This window comes from Amblyomma mixtum, chromosome 3 (genome assembly GCF_055824585.1).
Source record: "Amblyomma mixtum isolate Tamu chromosome 3, ASM5582458v1, whole genome shotgun sequence".
Taxonomy (NCBI): Eukaryota; Metazoa; Arthropoda; class Arachnida; order Ixodida; family Ixodidae; genus Amblyomma; species Amblyomma mixtum.
This window is the reverse complement of record NC_143014.1, coordinates 30,415,614-30,428,296: the sequence shown is the minus strand read 5'-3', so window position 1 is coordinate 30,428,296 and position 12,683 is coordinate 30,415,614. Positions and strand designations below refer to the sequence as shown.

At 42.8% G+C, this 12,683-nt stretch overlaps 1 protein-coding gene across 4 annotated transcripts in view; it reads left to right on the top strand.

Annotated features, from left to right (window-relative positions):
• The window catches only part of mgl (low-density lipoprotein receptor-related protein megalin), a 167,069-nt gene that overhangs the window by 128,761 nt on the left and 25,625 nt on the right, over positions 1-12,683 (top strand). For all 4 annotated transcript variants that reach the window (XM_089578519.1, XM_089578518.1, XM_089578516.1 and 1 more), the window contains 13 exons: positions 1,867-1,998; positions 2,072-2,191; positions 2,806-2,928; positions 4,004-4,206; positions 4,731-4,915; positions 5,264-5,492; positions 6,387-6,564; positions 7,232-7,366; positions 7,707-7,891; positions 7,957-8,210; positions 8,323-8,497; positions 8,700-8,925; positions 9,892-10,113. In XM_089578519.1, the coding sequence (XP_089434645.1) occupies positions 1,867-1,998; positions 2,072-2,191; positions 2,806-2,928; positions 4,004-4,206; positions 4,731-4,915; positions 5,264-5,492; positions 6,387-6,564; positions 7,232-7,366; positions 7,707-7,891; positions 7,957-8,210; positions 8,323-8,497; positions 8,700-8,925; positions 9,892-10,113 (2,367 nt within the window). The remainder of the gene's footprint in view (positions 1-1,866; positions 1,999-2,071; positions 2,192-2,805; positions 2,929-4,003; positions 4,207-4,730; positions 4,916-5,263; positions 5,493-6,386; positions 6,565-7,231; positions 7,367-7,706; positions 7,892-7,956; positions 8,211-8,322; positions 8,498-8,699; positions 8,926-9,891; positions 10,114-12,683) is intronic.

Below are 12,683 nucleotides of genomic sequence, written 5' to 3'. Positions count from 1 at the left end.
TATGGTGCATGAACAAACCCAGGCATCTTGCGTAGATTGGCAAATTTCCTTCATTGTGATTAAGCATATACAGTACCATTTGGATAATCAATAATTCAAGATAGAGCCTTGACTTTCCAATATACACAGACGGGCAGTCGGCATATGGAAACATCTTTTCATTTTGTTTGCTCTGGTCAGCTGTTTCTACTTTCATCACGTTGTGCACATGGAAATAAGCCGCTGTAGCTTATTACAGAGCAGAATACATCCCAATGGCACTGATTTCAACAAATCTGACAGTTGGAATCTGCATGGAATCTAAGATCACAATTAGTCAAGTACATTTCAACTAGACCTGTGCAAATATTTGATATTTTCGAATATCCGGTCGAATAGTAAGGTATTTGGTATTCGATTCAATCCGAACATTTGGTACCACAGTGGTGGCCTAGTCGTTTGAGCATGCGCCTCGCATGCGGGAGGTGCGGGGTGCAGTCCCCAGTGCCACCGGGTACCCACCGGTGATACAATGGGTACAAGCTTTCCCCTGGCCTGGTGCTCAGCTTCCCTGGGGTGAAATGCTTGGGAAATGGGTCTTTGACCCCACCTTGAGTAGAAGAAAAAACCTTGTGCCCTGGCGCTCTTTGGCCACAGATGGCCTTGCGCCATAAAAATTCATCATCATCACCAAACGTTTGGTATTCGAAATCTCGAAGTATTAGTCTCGAGCGAATAATGTTTCTGGAACTCTTGTTTCTTCGTATGGTTTCGGTTCAGCATATCTCCTCCAGGATGACTCCACAGTACATGCACAACCAAAGCCGCGACCTTGCGCCACATGCCTGCACTTTCTCGCGGGAGCAGACACGAGCAAGCGGAAGCATGGTGCCGTGGTCTGTACTTGCCAGGTGTCTGCTGCCGCACTACCTGCAATGTGCACATACCATAACCGGCGAGGTAGCGTGCATCAGTAGAGTTTTAGCATAGCACGATCCGCTTCTGCACGCCACCAATGTGCACGCACTGATTGGTCTCAATGGGGCAGGCGTACGAACAGCTTGCTGGCGCCTGACGCTTTGTGGCATCCTCAGGGTAACCTGTGTATGCACAGTGGCTCCCCGCGAAAGCGGATCACACTGTACTAAATCTCTCCAGTTGGAGTTCACGTGGCTGCCTTGACTTCTGCAGAACGAGTCTGAGCTGACTGCAGGTGTTGCAGCCACTCTTCTGCGCTTAAAATTCGCGAATCAAACTTGACGGCGTGAGCACAAAAGAAAGCTAGCATGAGGTATATGGAGATGAGTGCCTCTTTCAGACGATTGACGCAGAGTGGTGCTGGGTACGCAGTGCATATGCCTAGCAGATGTCGTGGAGTAGTCGCTTAAAAGTAAGAGCTGCGCAACGACGCAATCGCGATTAATACCAGCAGTGGGGGGTCTCGTAGGTAGGTCTTGCACATCACAAATACATTTGGTTTCTACATGTAGGTCGACTCCCTCAATTTCTAATGGCAGCTTTTGCAGGACGTCGACACAGCTTGAATGCATTTTTTTTTTTTCATCTAATGGCCTTGTGTATTAGAAAAATAGATAATTTTGAAAATGCCTATTGTGCTGTTCAGCCTTTTTGTGTGGGCTAGAAGTATTCAAAATATTCGCTTCAAAAGTATTTGAAGAAAATTACTATTAATTTCAAATTCGCTTCGAACCAAAAAACCGCTATTCACCATTTCTCAGTAGTCGCACTAGAAGCAATTCTTGCTTGCACAGAAATCACATGCCATGAATTTTTTTTTGTACTGCATTACTTTTTTTTTTCTTCTAGCTTGTGCTTTGGCATCTCGGCACAAATGTGTGAAACCTGAATATTTGACTTATTTTTCAGTTGCACCAAAGTTCCAGTGTGAGCATGGCCAGTGGCTTTGTCCTGGAGTTACTGATCGCTGCGTAAACATATCCCTGGTGTGTGATGGCAAGCCTGATTGTCCCAATGGGGCCGATGAAGGCCCTGGCTGCGGTGAGTTCAGTCACTTTGCAATCCGTGAAGATGTGAAGATATCAGAGAAGAAAATGCAGCTTGTCTGTTGCAGCATCAACACCGTGCAAGGGAAACAAGGCTGGTTGCACGCACGGATGTCATGTTACACCCATGGGCCCACTTTGTACCTGTCCGAAGGGAGAGGTGCTCAATGATACGACCACCTGTGTTGGTGAGTGTATTTACGTTTTAGCTACAACCAGTTCCTTCCTTCCTACAAGCTGTAGCTCACTGCTGACAACTCCATACCTAGTGCAACCATGCAGGTAATAAAAAATGAAAAGTACAGTTCTGTTGTTTTAAATCATGCATTTTTGAAATCGTGCTGTTTGCACAAGCCATAGCAATGCTAGCACGAATTACCTGCTACAGAGAGTCAAACTAAAGTTACTGGTGCCTGCAGTCCTTAAAATGGTCTTCTGAAAGCTAGCAGTAAATGATTTTCTTATTTAGCAGAAAGCTGTTCCAAGCGTGACACCTTGGTAATTGCCTCCAATACAGTTAAAAATGCACTGTTTGCATGCTGTGGACAAGTATGCTGGGCATATTTGTTGCGGGTTTACACACTCGCAGCAAGAAATATCATTTTATAATATTTGTTCTGTCTACAATTGTGGCCTTTCGTTTTGCACTTAAAATTTCTTGGGAAGATTTGTCTTGTGGTCATATCATATGTATACTTTGGCTGTGTCAACTTTCCCCCACTACTGGATATTCTTGACATTGCTTTTTGTGTTGTCTTGTTTTGAATGCAGCATGAGCGCCTTCTTTCTCTCTTGCTTTCAGACCTCAATGAGTGTCTCATTGCTGGAACCTGTAGTCAACACTGCACCAACAGCAAGGGATCATTCACATGTGCATGCGAGCAAGGTTACACGCTTGAGCTCAAACACAAGTGCAAAGCAACCAGTAAGTGTTTGAAACATTTTTTTATTCTTAGAAAAATGAAAATGCCTGGTAAAAGGACCAGAATTAGGGCTAACCTTGGAACACTTATTTCTAGTTGTGTGGCAGAGGCAATCACTGTACAGCTTGGTAGAACCATTTCGGTAAACTCGAGCCCAGATATATCGAACACGGATATTTCGAATTGTCGGGTATAATCAAACACCCTGATTGTCCCCTTGATAGTCCCACATAAAAGTGAAGGAAAGTCGAGCACCATGTCGAACTCCAATTCTACCGATCATTCCGTATATCGAACTGCATGCTTCACCCCTGGAAGTGGCACTTCTCCTAACAGAGCTCTTCGATCACTTTTCACACGCAGAGACTGGTCTTGGGCGCCTGCTGGCAGTGCTAGTGCCGTGAAACTGCGGGATGAGGTGCACACAGGGTGTGCTTGAGAGTTGTCTGCAGTCTCTCGTACTCATTTCTCATATCAGAGCGCTCTCATGCAGTGCAACCAACCTGACTTACTAAGGTTTAGATGTTGCGGAAGTCAACTGCACCCTAGTTTTAATGAGCGATTATTCTGTTTATAGTGTACTGGTAACAGGATTAGACGAGTTATGACGCTGCATTGGAACTAGCCACTGCCTGTCTGCTGCGGGTTCAGTGCAAACCTAGTCATGCCTAGCGACACCTAGCGAGCAATGGGCTGTCAGCACGCTAGCGGACATTGTTGCTTCTAGGTTGCATTGTTGTGTCCAGGTTACAGATGAGCTTATCTATTGCCATTTTTTATACATCAAATTATCGATATTATCAAACTTCTTCTCAATCCCCTTCGAGTTCGATATGTCTAGGTCCGACTGTAGTCACCATCTGAAAGGAATGTAAACTGCCGCATTATAAACTCCTGGCATTATAAAGGGGAAGTGCATTTAAATTTAAGTTATATATTACAAGTATAGCCGTTGCATTCAAGGTTTAGATTTTCAATTCTTCTAATGGCATGAACCTGTGCTTGTTTTGAAAAATACGACTTTGGTGTCAGACAGTACCAAATGTGTTGTACTGCTGTCTCCTTTTTGTGCTAAAGACAGGTCTGATGCTTTCCTGGTCATTTCGAATCGGCGCTCCATCTTGGTCGCCAACCTGGACACAAGCTTCCTGGAGCGTGTGCCAGTCAAAGTGGAGAATGTTGTGGCTACTGCTTCAGATATGGCCACCAACACCATTTACTGGTCGGACATGAGTGTGAAGAAAGTCTTTCGGCTGACAAAAGGCGGAGAGCCACAAGTGGTTAGTGCTGTTCACAAATTTGCATTTTTTATCTTTGAAGTTCGAGGTTTATTTCTTGAAATACATGACATACATGTGTATACACTGATTAATCATACAGAAAGAGGTCCCAGAACAATATGCTGTAATGGGACTTCTTCTTTGTCATTCTTTTTTGTTATCTTGAAACTGTGCCATTCACTGGAAGCACCAGATCAGAAATGGTTTTGGAAGGGAGTTTGGAGACTAGCCTGTTGGTGGGAAAACTAAATATGCATATCTCACTTTTCTGTTTTTTTTTTTTTTTTACGTGTAAATAGACTGGCAGTTTGAATTTCAGCTAAAAATATTTCGTTCAGATTGGGTTACTTATGCTTCTGTGAACAGCACAGTCTGAATGTGAGGTGAAATACCTTGCACAAGTTTAGGTGTTTCCTAGTACTAGCTTTTACCTTTTGCTTTTGAAATTTAAAAAAGATGTAAACAGTCTATCTCTGAATTGCTCTTGAGTATGTGCTGATGAGTCTCCGTATGGTTTCTTCCAGGTGATCTCTAGTGGCCTTGACCTAGTAGAAGGCTTAGCTGTTGACTGGGTGGCTCGCAATCTCTACTGGGTTGATTCTCGGCTCAAAACGATTGAAGTGTCCACACTGGATGGAAAGAACCACATTGTGTTGCTGAAGGAAAACATCAGTCAGCCAAGAGGACTGTCCTTGGACCCTAGAGAGGGGTGAGTGCCTTTGTGTTTTTTTCTTCATTTGCATGGACCTGATAGCATATGTGAAAAATGGGCATTCAATGGAATTCGGAACAACCGTACATTCAGAAGAGGAGAAAGAAAACCCTAGACTAAACTTTGTTGCAGTTCAGATTGCACACATTTTAATTTGAAGACAGTTGCAGCTAAATGAAGAAGTAAGGTTTTATCAAATGCAATTCAGCCTTTAACTCAATTATGACCTCATTTGGTTATTGGTACATATGTGTAGGCGGGTTCATGTTGATGCTGTCCATTGGGCTACTGCGTCTGCAAAGTTTGTTTTGTTGATCCTGGTCTATTTCTGCTTCTAACTTTCAGTGTGCGGCTCATGTTTTGGACCGATTGGGGCGAAAATCCACGTGTTGAGAGCGTCGGCCTTGATGGTACCATGCGGAAGACTATTGTTCACACCAAGATCTACTGGCCCAATGGGCTGACCCTTGACCTGCCCAACAAGCGTATTTATTTTGCTGATAGCAAGCTCGACTATATTGACTTCTGCAATTACGATGGCTCAGGACGTCAGCAAGTGCTGGCACACAACCACGTGAGTGTTCCCTCGGCTGCATAGTGCCCTAACTAACTCTTCTTGACTTGAGTCTTTCAGGACAGAGTTTAACTTCAGTAGACATCGGCTAATATGGCGAATTGGCAAATTCAAGAGAATGATGAAGGCAGAAAGAAGGCGTCTTGCTTTTTAAAATTTTTATCCTAGCTGGAAATTTTGCAAGTGGGACCATTTAAAGAAGATTATAGGACAAGACCACTTGGCAAAGTGGGACCACTTGAGCAAGTGGGACCACATGACAAACGGGACCACTTCACAAACGGGACAATTTTGAACTTCACTGTTTAAAAAAAGAAAATGGAAATTTCAATTAGAACCATGCAATTGGATATTGAGTGCAGTTATTTCAAATAATTTCAACCACAGTGATTATGCAAATGATGAATACAATTTAGTAAGTTAAGTTGCTGACAGCTCTTATTTTAAGAATTGTATTATAGTTCTGCCATGTTTGTTGAATGTGCAAATGTCCACATGGAACGTGGTTCTACTTGCCCCAATGTGGCCACTTGCAGTCTAGTGATCCTACTTTGCAAACCACTTTTTTTTTTAATGGCACCACTTGAAAGCGAGTGGGAACACCTGCAAACAACACTTGCTTAAATGGCATCACTTCGAAGCAAATGGGACCATTTGCAAAACCACTTGTTTTGAAGTGGGACCACTTGAAAACAAGTGGGACCTTTTGGAATCCCACTTCATATTTTCACCTGGGATGGGCGTAATGTACTCACCCTGAATGCATAAAAGTGCTAACAGTGTAGATTACACATGTTGGTAATGTGTGGATTTCAGAGTAAACCTCCAAATGAAGAAAGGAACGTCAGTTTCCCTGAAACTGATGGACATGATGGCATGCATTCTGTTTTTCAGTACCTGTTGCACCCACACTCTCTCACCATATTCGAGGACACACTGTATTGGACAGATCGTCAGCTGAATAGAGTGCTGTCCTGTCAGAAGTTCCGCGGCACCAACCAGACTGTTGTGTCGCATCTGGTTAGCCAGCCTCTGGGAATTCATGTGAACCATCCAGTGCTGCAGCCGCCATGTGAGTGAGCCTTGCCATCAGGTGTCGTTAACACTGTCACTAGCGTGGGACCATGTCAAGGACAGAAACCCAAGAACTTTTACATCACTCCTGCACTGTACTGAAGACAAACCTTTACTGTTTGTGAATGGAGGGCAGGGAAAATTGAATTTTTGGAAGCACAAACTAGGACAAGGGGCATGTGGAAACCACAGTTCCACTGAGCAACATTTCCACATGTGGATTTGTCTTCATCTGGGCCCAGGCAAAGCCTCAGCAGACTGAGGCTTCCCTCCTGCCCCTTATTCAAGTTTGTGCTGTCTTAATGATTTGTGGGCATTGTTTTAACAAATTATCGATGTCTTGAATTGTGGACTGAGCATTGTGCCCAGATTGAAATGGTTACTTTTTAAATTTCCCAATTACTGCATAATTTTCCAACTTTTCATCATTTTGATGTGCGAGGAAACAGATTTTGTGGCAGTGCAATCTGTCTTGCTGCCTGATCATGCCATTTGTGTACTTATTCAGTTCCATGCAGCTTTTCTTCTTGCTATAAGAACTACCTCCTGCTTTGTACTCACCGGTTTTACTCGGTATTCTGTTCCTGTTTTATAAATAATTAAACTCCCTTCTTCTAGAGATTTTCAGAGGCATCATTTTTTATGCGTGCATTTCATCCCTGCAGCCAGCAACCCATGTGCAACTGCACCTTGTTCCCACCTGTGTCTGCTGTCACCGTCAAGGCCTAGCCAGTACTCTTGCCGTTGCCCACCTGGCTACACACAGGACCGGGCTTCAGCCAGTGGCTCATGCGTGCCAGGTGGGACCTTATTTATACCTGGTTGCTGCGTGCTCTGCAGCATGTTGCTTTTGATGACTAGTGTGTGAGTAAGAAGGGGTATATTTTGTTGTTGGTTTGTGTTACCTTGAAAACAAAATGGGTTGAGTGTTACTTTGTATATAAGGTTTCATCTCTGAGTTCTGTTGTTTTCTGTGGCGATAAATGTTAAGCATTTTGAAATTTCGTCGTTAAAAGTTTTACAGAAATATAATGTTTTGTTAGCACTGGGCAACCTAGGGGTAGCGGCATTATTGCTTACATAGATGATTTCAGCTATTCTCACTGTTTTGCTCATTTCTGTGACATTTTCTCTTTGCAGTTGACACACCTTTCCTGATGCTCATGAAAGCCAACCAGCTGATTGACATCAGCCTGACACCTGATGACAAGTCGTCTGGCCAGATTGTTCCTATAATTGGCATTGAAAATGGCTATGACTTCGACTACGACAAACAAGAGGGCAACATATACTGGATCCAGCTGGCTGATGAGGACAAGGAGAATGTATGTTCATATCTAGTACTGCATATTGTTGGAAAAAAATTTAACACTGCTCTTTCAAATTGTAGGGCACAATCTACACTGTGAGCCTCAAGGGAGGAAATGTTACGAAGTTCCTGATGGATGGAATTATTGGAGCACCATATGCCATAGCCTTTGACTGGGTTGGAAGGAACTTGTACATTGGAAATAGGAAGTCTTCAAACATTGAAATTGTGAAGGTAGATGGAGAGAAACAGTACCGAAGAGTTTTGCTGACCAATGATGGGTCTGAGAAAGGAATTGGAAAGCCGAAAGCTATAGTAGTCGACCCTGAACAAGGGTGAGTTATCTTTGGTACATTGTCTTCTGCAGTAAGCTTTTTGTTCTGTTCCTAACTTATCATATTTATTTTTTTGTGTGTGGGCTTAAAACCAAATCATTTTTTCTTTTAGGAAGCTCTTCTGGCTTGATGATGGTGGCATTGGTGTCCCACGGAAGCTTGCTCGGGTGTCAATGGATGGCAAAAACCCAATCATTCTCGTCAAGGAAAACTTGCGACGACTTGAGGCACTAACCATTGACCTGACAGGAAAGCGTGTCTATTGGAGCCAGAGTTTTGAAGGCATTGTAAGTGTTTTGGGACCTGTTGCTCTGCCACTATAGCTTAGTCCTTTTTATTTATCTGTGTTCTTTAAATACACATCTTTGCCACTTTTGTGCTGCGTTTGGTAGGAGGATAGCAGCTATGATGTCGAGGTATGCGTTCAGTGTCTGGAATAGTACTTTTATGCCCTCATCTGAGGTTAATATGCTGCATCTGTATTTTCAGATTGAAAGTGTAGACTTGGACGGAAATGGTCGTAAGACACTGCTTTCCAGCACAGCAGGTCTGGCCAAACCTCAGGGGCTGACAGTGTATAGCAATAAGCTTTACTACCTCGACTCTGTGCACGAGAAAATAGCACGTGTGGACCTACCGGATGGAGGCAACCAAGTTGTTCTTGAGGATAACACTCCTGGTCTGGTCACCCTTAAAGTTTATGGCAAGAAACCAGGTGAGGCCATTTTTTATTGCTGACAATGAGCTAGCTCAGTTGAAAACTCTCATTGATGGCTAAGCTAGCCTGTGATTTGTGATTGAGTCTTCTGGCTGCAGTCCATTATTGGTTTGGCTGTATTTAGGCATTGTAATAATAGGCGTTGTATATCAAGCCTGCCAGTTATATTGAATGAAGACACCACATCGACTGCGCAGTTTTTGTGTGGTATATGTGTTGAATGCTTGCAGTAGTAACAATAACTATTATGGCGATAATTGTTATGACAATGGTGATGATGAATCAATAATAAGCTGGACTTGGGAAAAACAGCACAAGTCTCAAAACAATATTGCCATTTTGATTAGGTGTGGTAGACATTATTGGCATAGGTTAGCCGCATGATTCCATTGCAGCGGCAGGTATGCCAGGTGTTCGTGCCACTGGTGAGCCACATTTCACTGTTAGACGATGTGTTTACTGCCTGAATTTTTTTTTTCAAACCAAGAAAAAGATTAGGTACTGAGGACAGCGTGCAGTATGTGCCTTATCGTTGCTTTCTGCATCTCTATTTGTTGGCAGACACGAAGTACTTTGGTTTGTGGTGTGCACGGCAGTTGTCCTGTATTGGGTAGTGGTTGATTTTTTTCTATTGGGCCATAGCTGAATGATCTTTTACATTGTGCAGACTTGACATCTTACTATTTCAGCGTCAGGAAGCAGGTCTTAATGTTTCAGTGTAGTGTGGATAGGCAGAAGATGTGTGATATGCAGTCTTAACTCCAAAGCACACGTTCACTTAAATGTGCATATATCACTATCACTGTGCATCACAAACAGCCCATCGTCACAGTGCTGACACCTAAGGCATCACTGCTACTATGTCACTGCTCTTTCTGCATAAAAACTTCGCATTACCATTAGCAGCATAAAGCTCAAATACATGTGAAGAAGTTAACAGATCTTTTTGTGTTGCATTCCCAGGGAAAAGTCATCCCTGCCGAAGCAACAATGGTGGTTGTGAGCAGCTGTGCATCCCTGCCTCCAACAACCAGAGGCAGTGCATGTGCAGTACAGGATACAAGGGCAATGGGGACACATCCTGCATGCCATACTCATCATTCCTGGTCGTGTCTGAGCTCGACAAGGCACGAGGTTTCAGCCTTGAAGACCATGGAGAAGCTATGCAGCCAATTGCGGGTCCAGGTGAGCTCATGTTTTTCACAGTGCATACTGTGCAGACGGTGGACTTTGCAGCTTTAAAAGGGCAGAAATTGGGTTTGGCACAGGAGAGTCTTGATGTTGGTATGTTAAACTAAGTGGACATCAAAAGATAGTGCAAAATTGAGCTTTTCACACTATGATATTTGTATTTATACCTCAGTCAGTGCTTCTAGTCATTTTTCTTGATGGAGAATGGTACATAATTTGTTTTACAACAGTGTCGAGTCATGAATTAAACACAGACTGACCTCATCATAAACTGCGCATGTAGTATTGAAGAATGCATTTATTGCATTGAAAAAAAACTGAATACTGACTGAGTACTAAACTATATTTGGCACGCCGCAAGTGGATGAAAGAAAGTGTATATGAATATGGTGTTCACTCTGTGCACTCTTTGGATGAGGAGTGTTTTTCCAAAAGAAAGGCACTCGCAAAGGAGAATTCATTTTTGTTCATGGCTGAGAACTTGTCAAATGCAACCAGGAAAATACTCTTTGCAGCTGAACAGTGGGAAAAACAAAATGGCTATAAAGTGTGCCTGGTGCAAAAATGGCAAAGTTTTCCTCCATGAGACAGATGGATGCTCTGTTCGTGTGATCAGACGAGTGGGCGATCTTGCAAAGCTGGTACAGTTTTCATTGCCTAGTGCTTGTGGATTTTTTTTTAATTTTCCAGTCATGGATAATTTTTGTTTGCTTGGCTGGTTATAATCTACTACCTACAGAATTGCCTGTGTCGCCTTACTTTTTTTTTCCTTGATATGCAGTCAGCGTAAAACAAACACGAAGAATTTTATGCTTTTTTCAACGAATTGAATACCACATTCAAGCTGCCATAGTGGCTCAATAGTTTTCGTGCTCAGCTGCTGACCTGAAAGATGAGAGTTCAGTCCTGGCTGCGGCGGTCACATTTTGATGGAGGCGAAATACTAGAGGCGCTGTATCGTGTGATGTCAATGCACGTTGAAGAACCCCAGGTGGTTGGAATTATCCGCAGCCCTCCATTACGACATCCCTTGTAGCCTGAGTCGCTTTGGGACATTAAACCCTGTAAACTGCACCTGAATACCATAATCACAGCTACCATGTTGACGAAAACATGGTTAGCAAATGATGATGATGGACAGTAAAACCTCGATAATTCAAGCTCTGATAATTTGAAATCTTGGATAATTTAAAGAATCTGTATTTGGAGTTCACTTTCTTTTTGGCCAGCAATGGCTACAACCTGGAAAGTCTACTTTTTATATGTATATATACTGCAGCTGCAAAGTTCGTCCAGCAACGGTTCTGTGTTGCCGGAACGAAATTTTTTTCCAGGGTCCATTCTTTTGCTGTGGTCAGTTAATTCGAAAATCCAGTTTTGTTTATTTTTCACAGTCCCAGTGACTTCGAATAAACGAAGTTTTACTGTATTTCATCTTGAAGAATGTTGTAGGTTTTACTTAAATAGGTAAATAAAAAGAGATGGCGGTGTTTGCTTATATTTGAAAAAAGGAATTAGTTACGAATACATTGACGAATTTTCTCAGTCAAGACTCTGATGCAGAAATGGTTTGTGTGAAATCTGGAAGCATTATACTTGTCGTTATGTATAGACCCCCTGACGGTTGTTCTGAAAGATTTTTTTTTTTGCTGCTAGGTTAACTTTTTTCATTTGTTTCAACAAATTGTTATTAGGGGTGTTTTGAAATTTCAAGTACGAATCGAATGTGTTTGATATTTGGTTCATATTCGTGTTCCAAAAATTTGTTTGCGAATTTCCGAATATTCCAAAATTCCTGAATATTTTCCAGTGATCATATACCATGCAGACTTTCATCAGTTCGACTGTGACAAAACCACAGTATCTGGGCAAGTTTTTCGACGATTGAGCTTAAAGTGGTAAAAATATGCAAAGGTCCTGTTCGCTTCCTTCTCAGTTGTTTGTCGCGTGGAATAATCACATTCATGCGCTGCTTGGCTTGACCTCATCAGAAATTCCGCAAGTGGGCTTTCCCACATAAAATACCTGATGAGAACAAAATGGCCAACCATCTGCTTCGCACAGTCCCAACGAGAAAGTGCACTGTTTTTTTTTTTTCATCCTTTCATAATGTATTGCATACCTAATGGCCACACCCATGGCATTCATCCTGTAGTTTTCATAACTCTCCAAGTGTAAGCTCCGCCATCTCATTTTGGCCAGCTATGATATGCGGGGAAAGCCCACTTGTGGAATTTCGCTTCCGAAGGGGTGAGTCAGAATCATAAAAGGCAGGTGTGACAATGATCATAAGGCCCCTGTTGCTAGGCCAAAGAATAGTCTAGCTGCGTAGTTTGTTTCTGAGCATTGCCACTTGCCTGCGGCGACGACAGCTCTCGGACCATGCATTTGCTGGTCTATGAAACCAGCTCCATGCCACTTCCGGATGCTGACTGGCTCATTGCTGTGCATTTTTTTCTTTTTAAACCAGTCCCATTCTTCCAATGCCAGTGTGCGTTCCCCTCTCTTACATCTGCATTGTTCCAGCCTGCCAAAACTGCGCACTCATCACGGTGTTCTCTTTT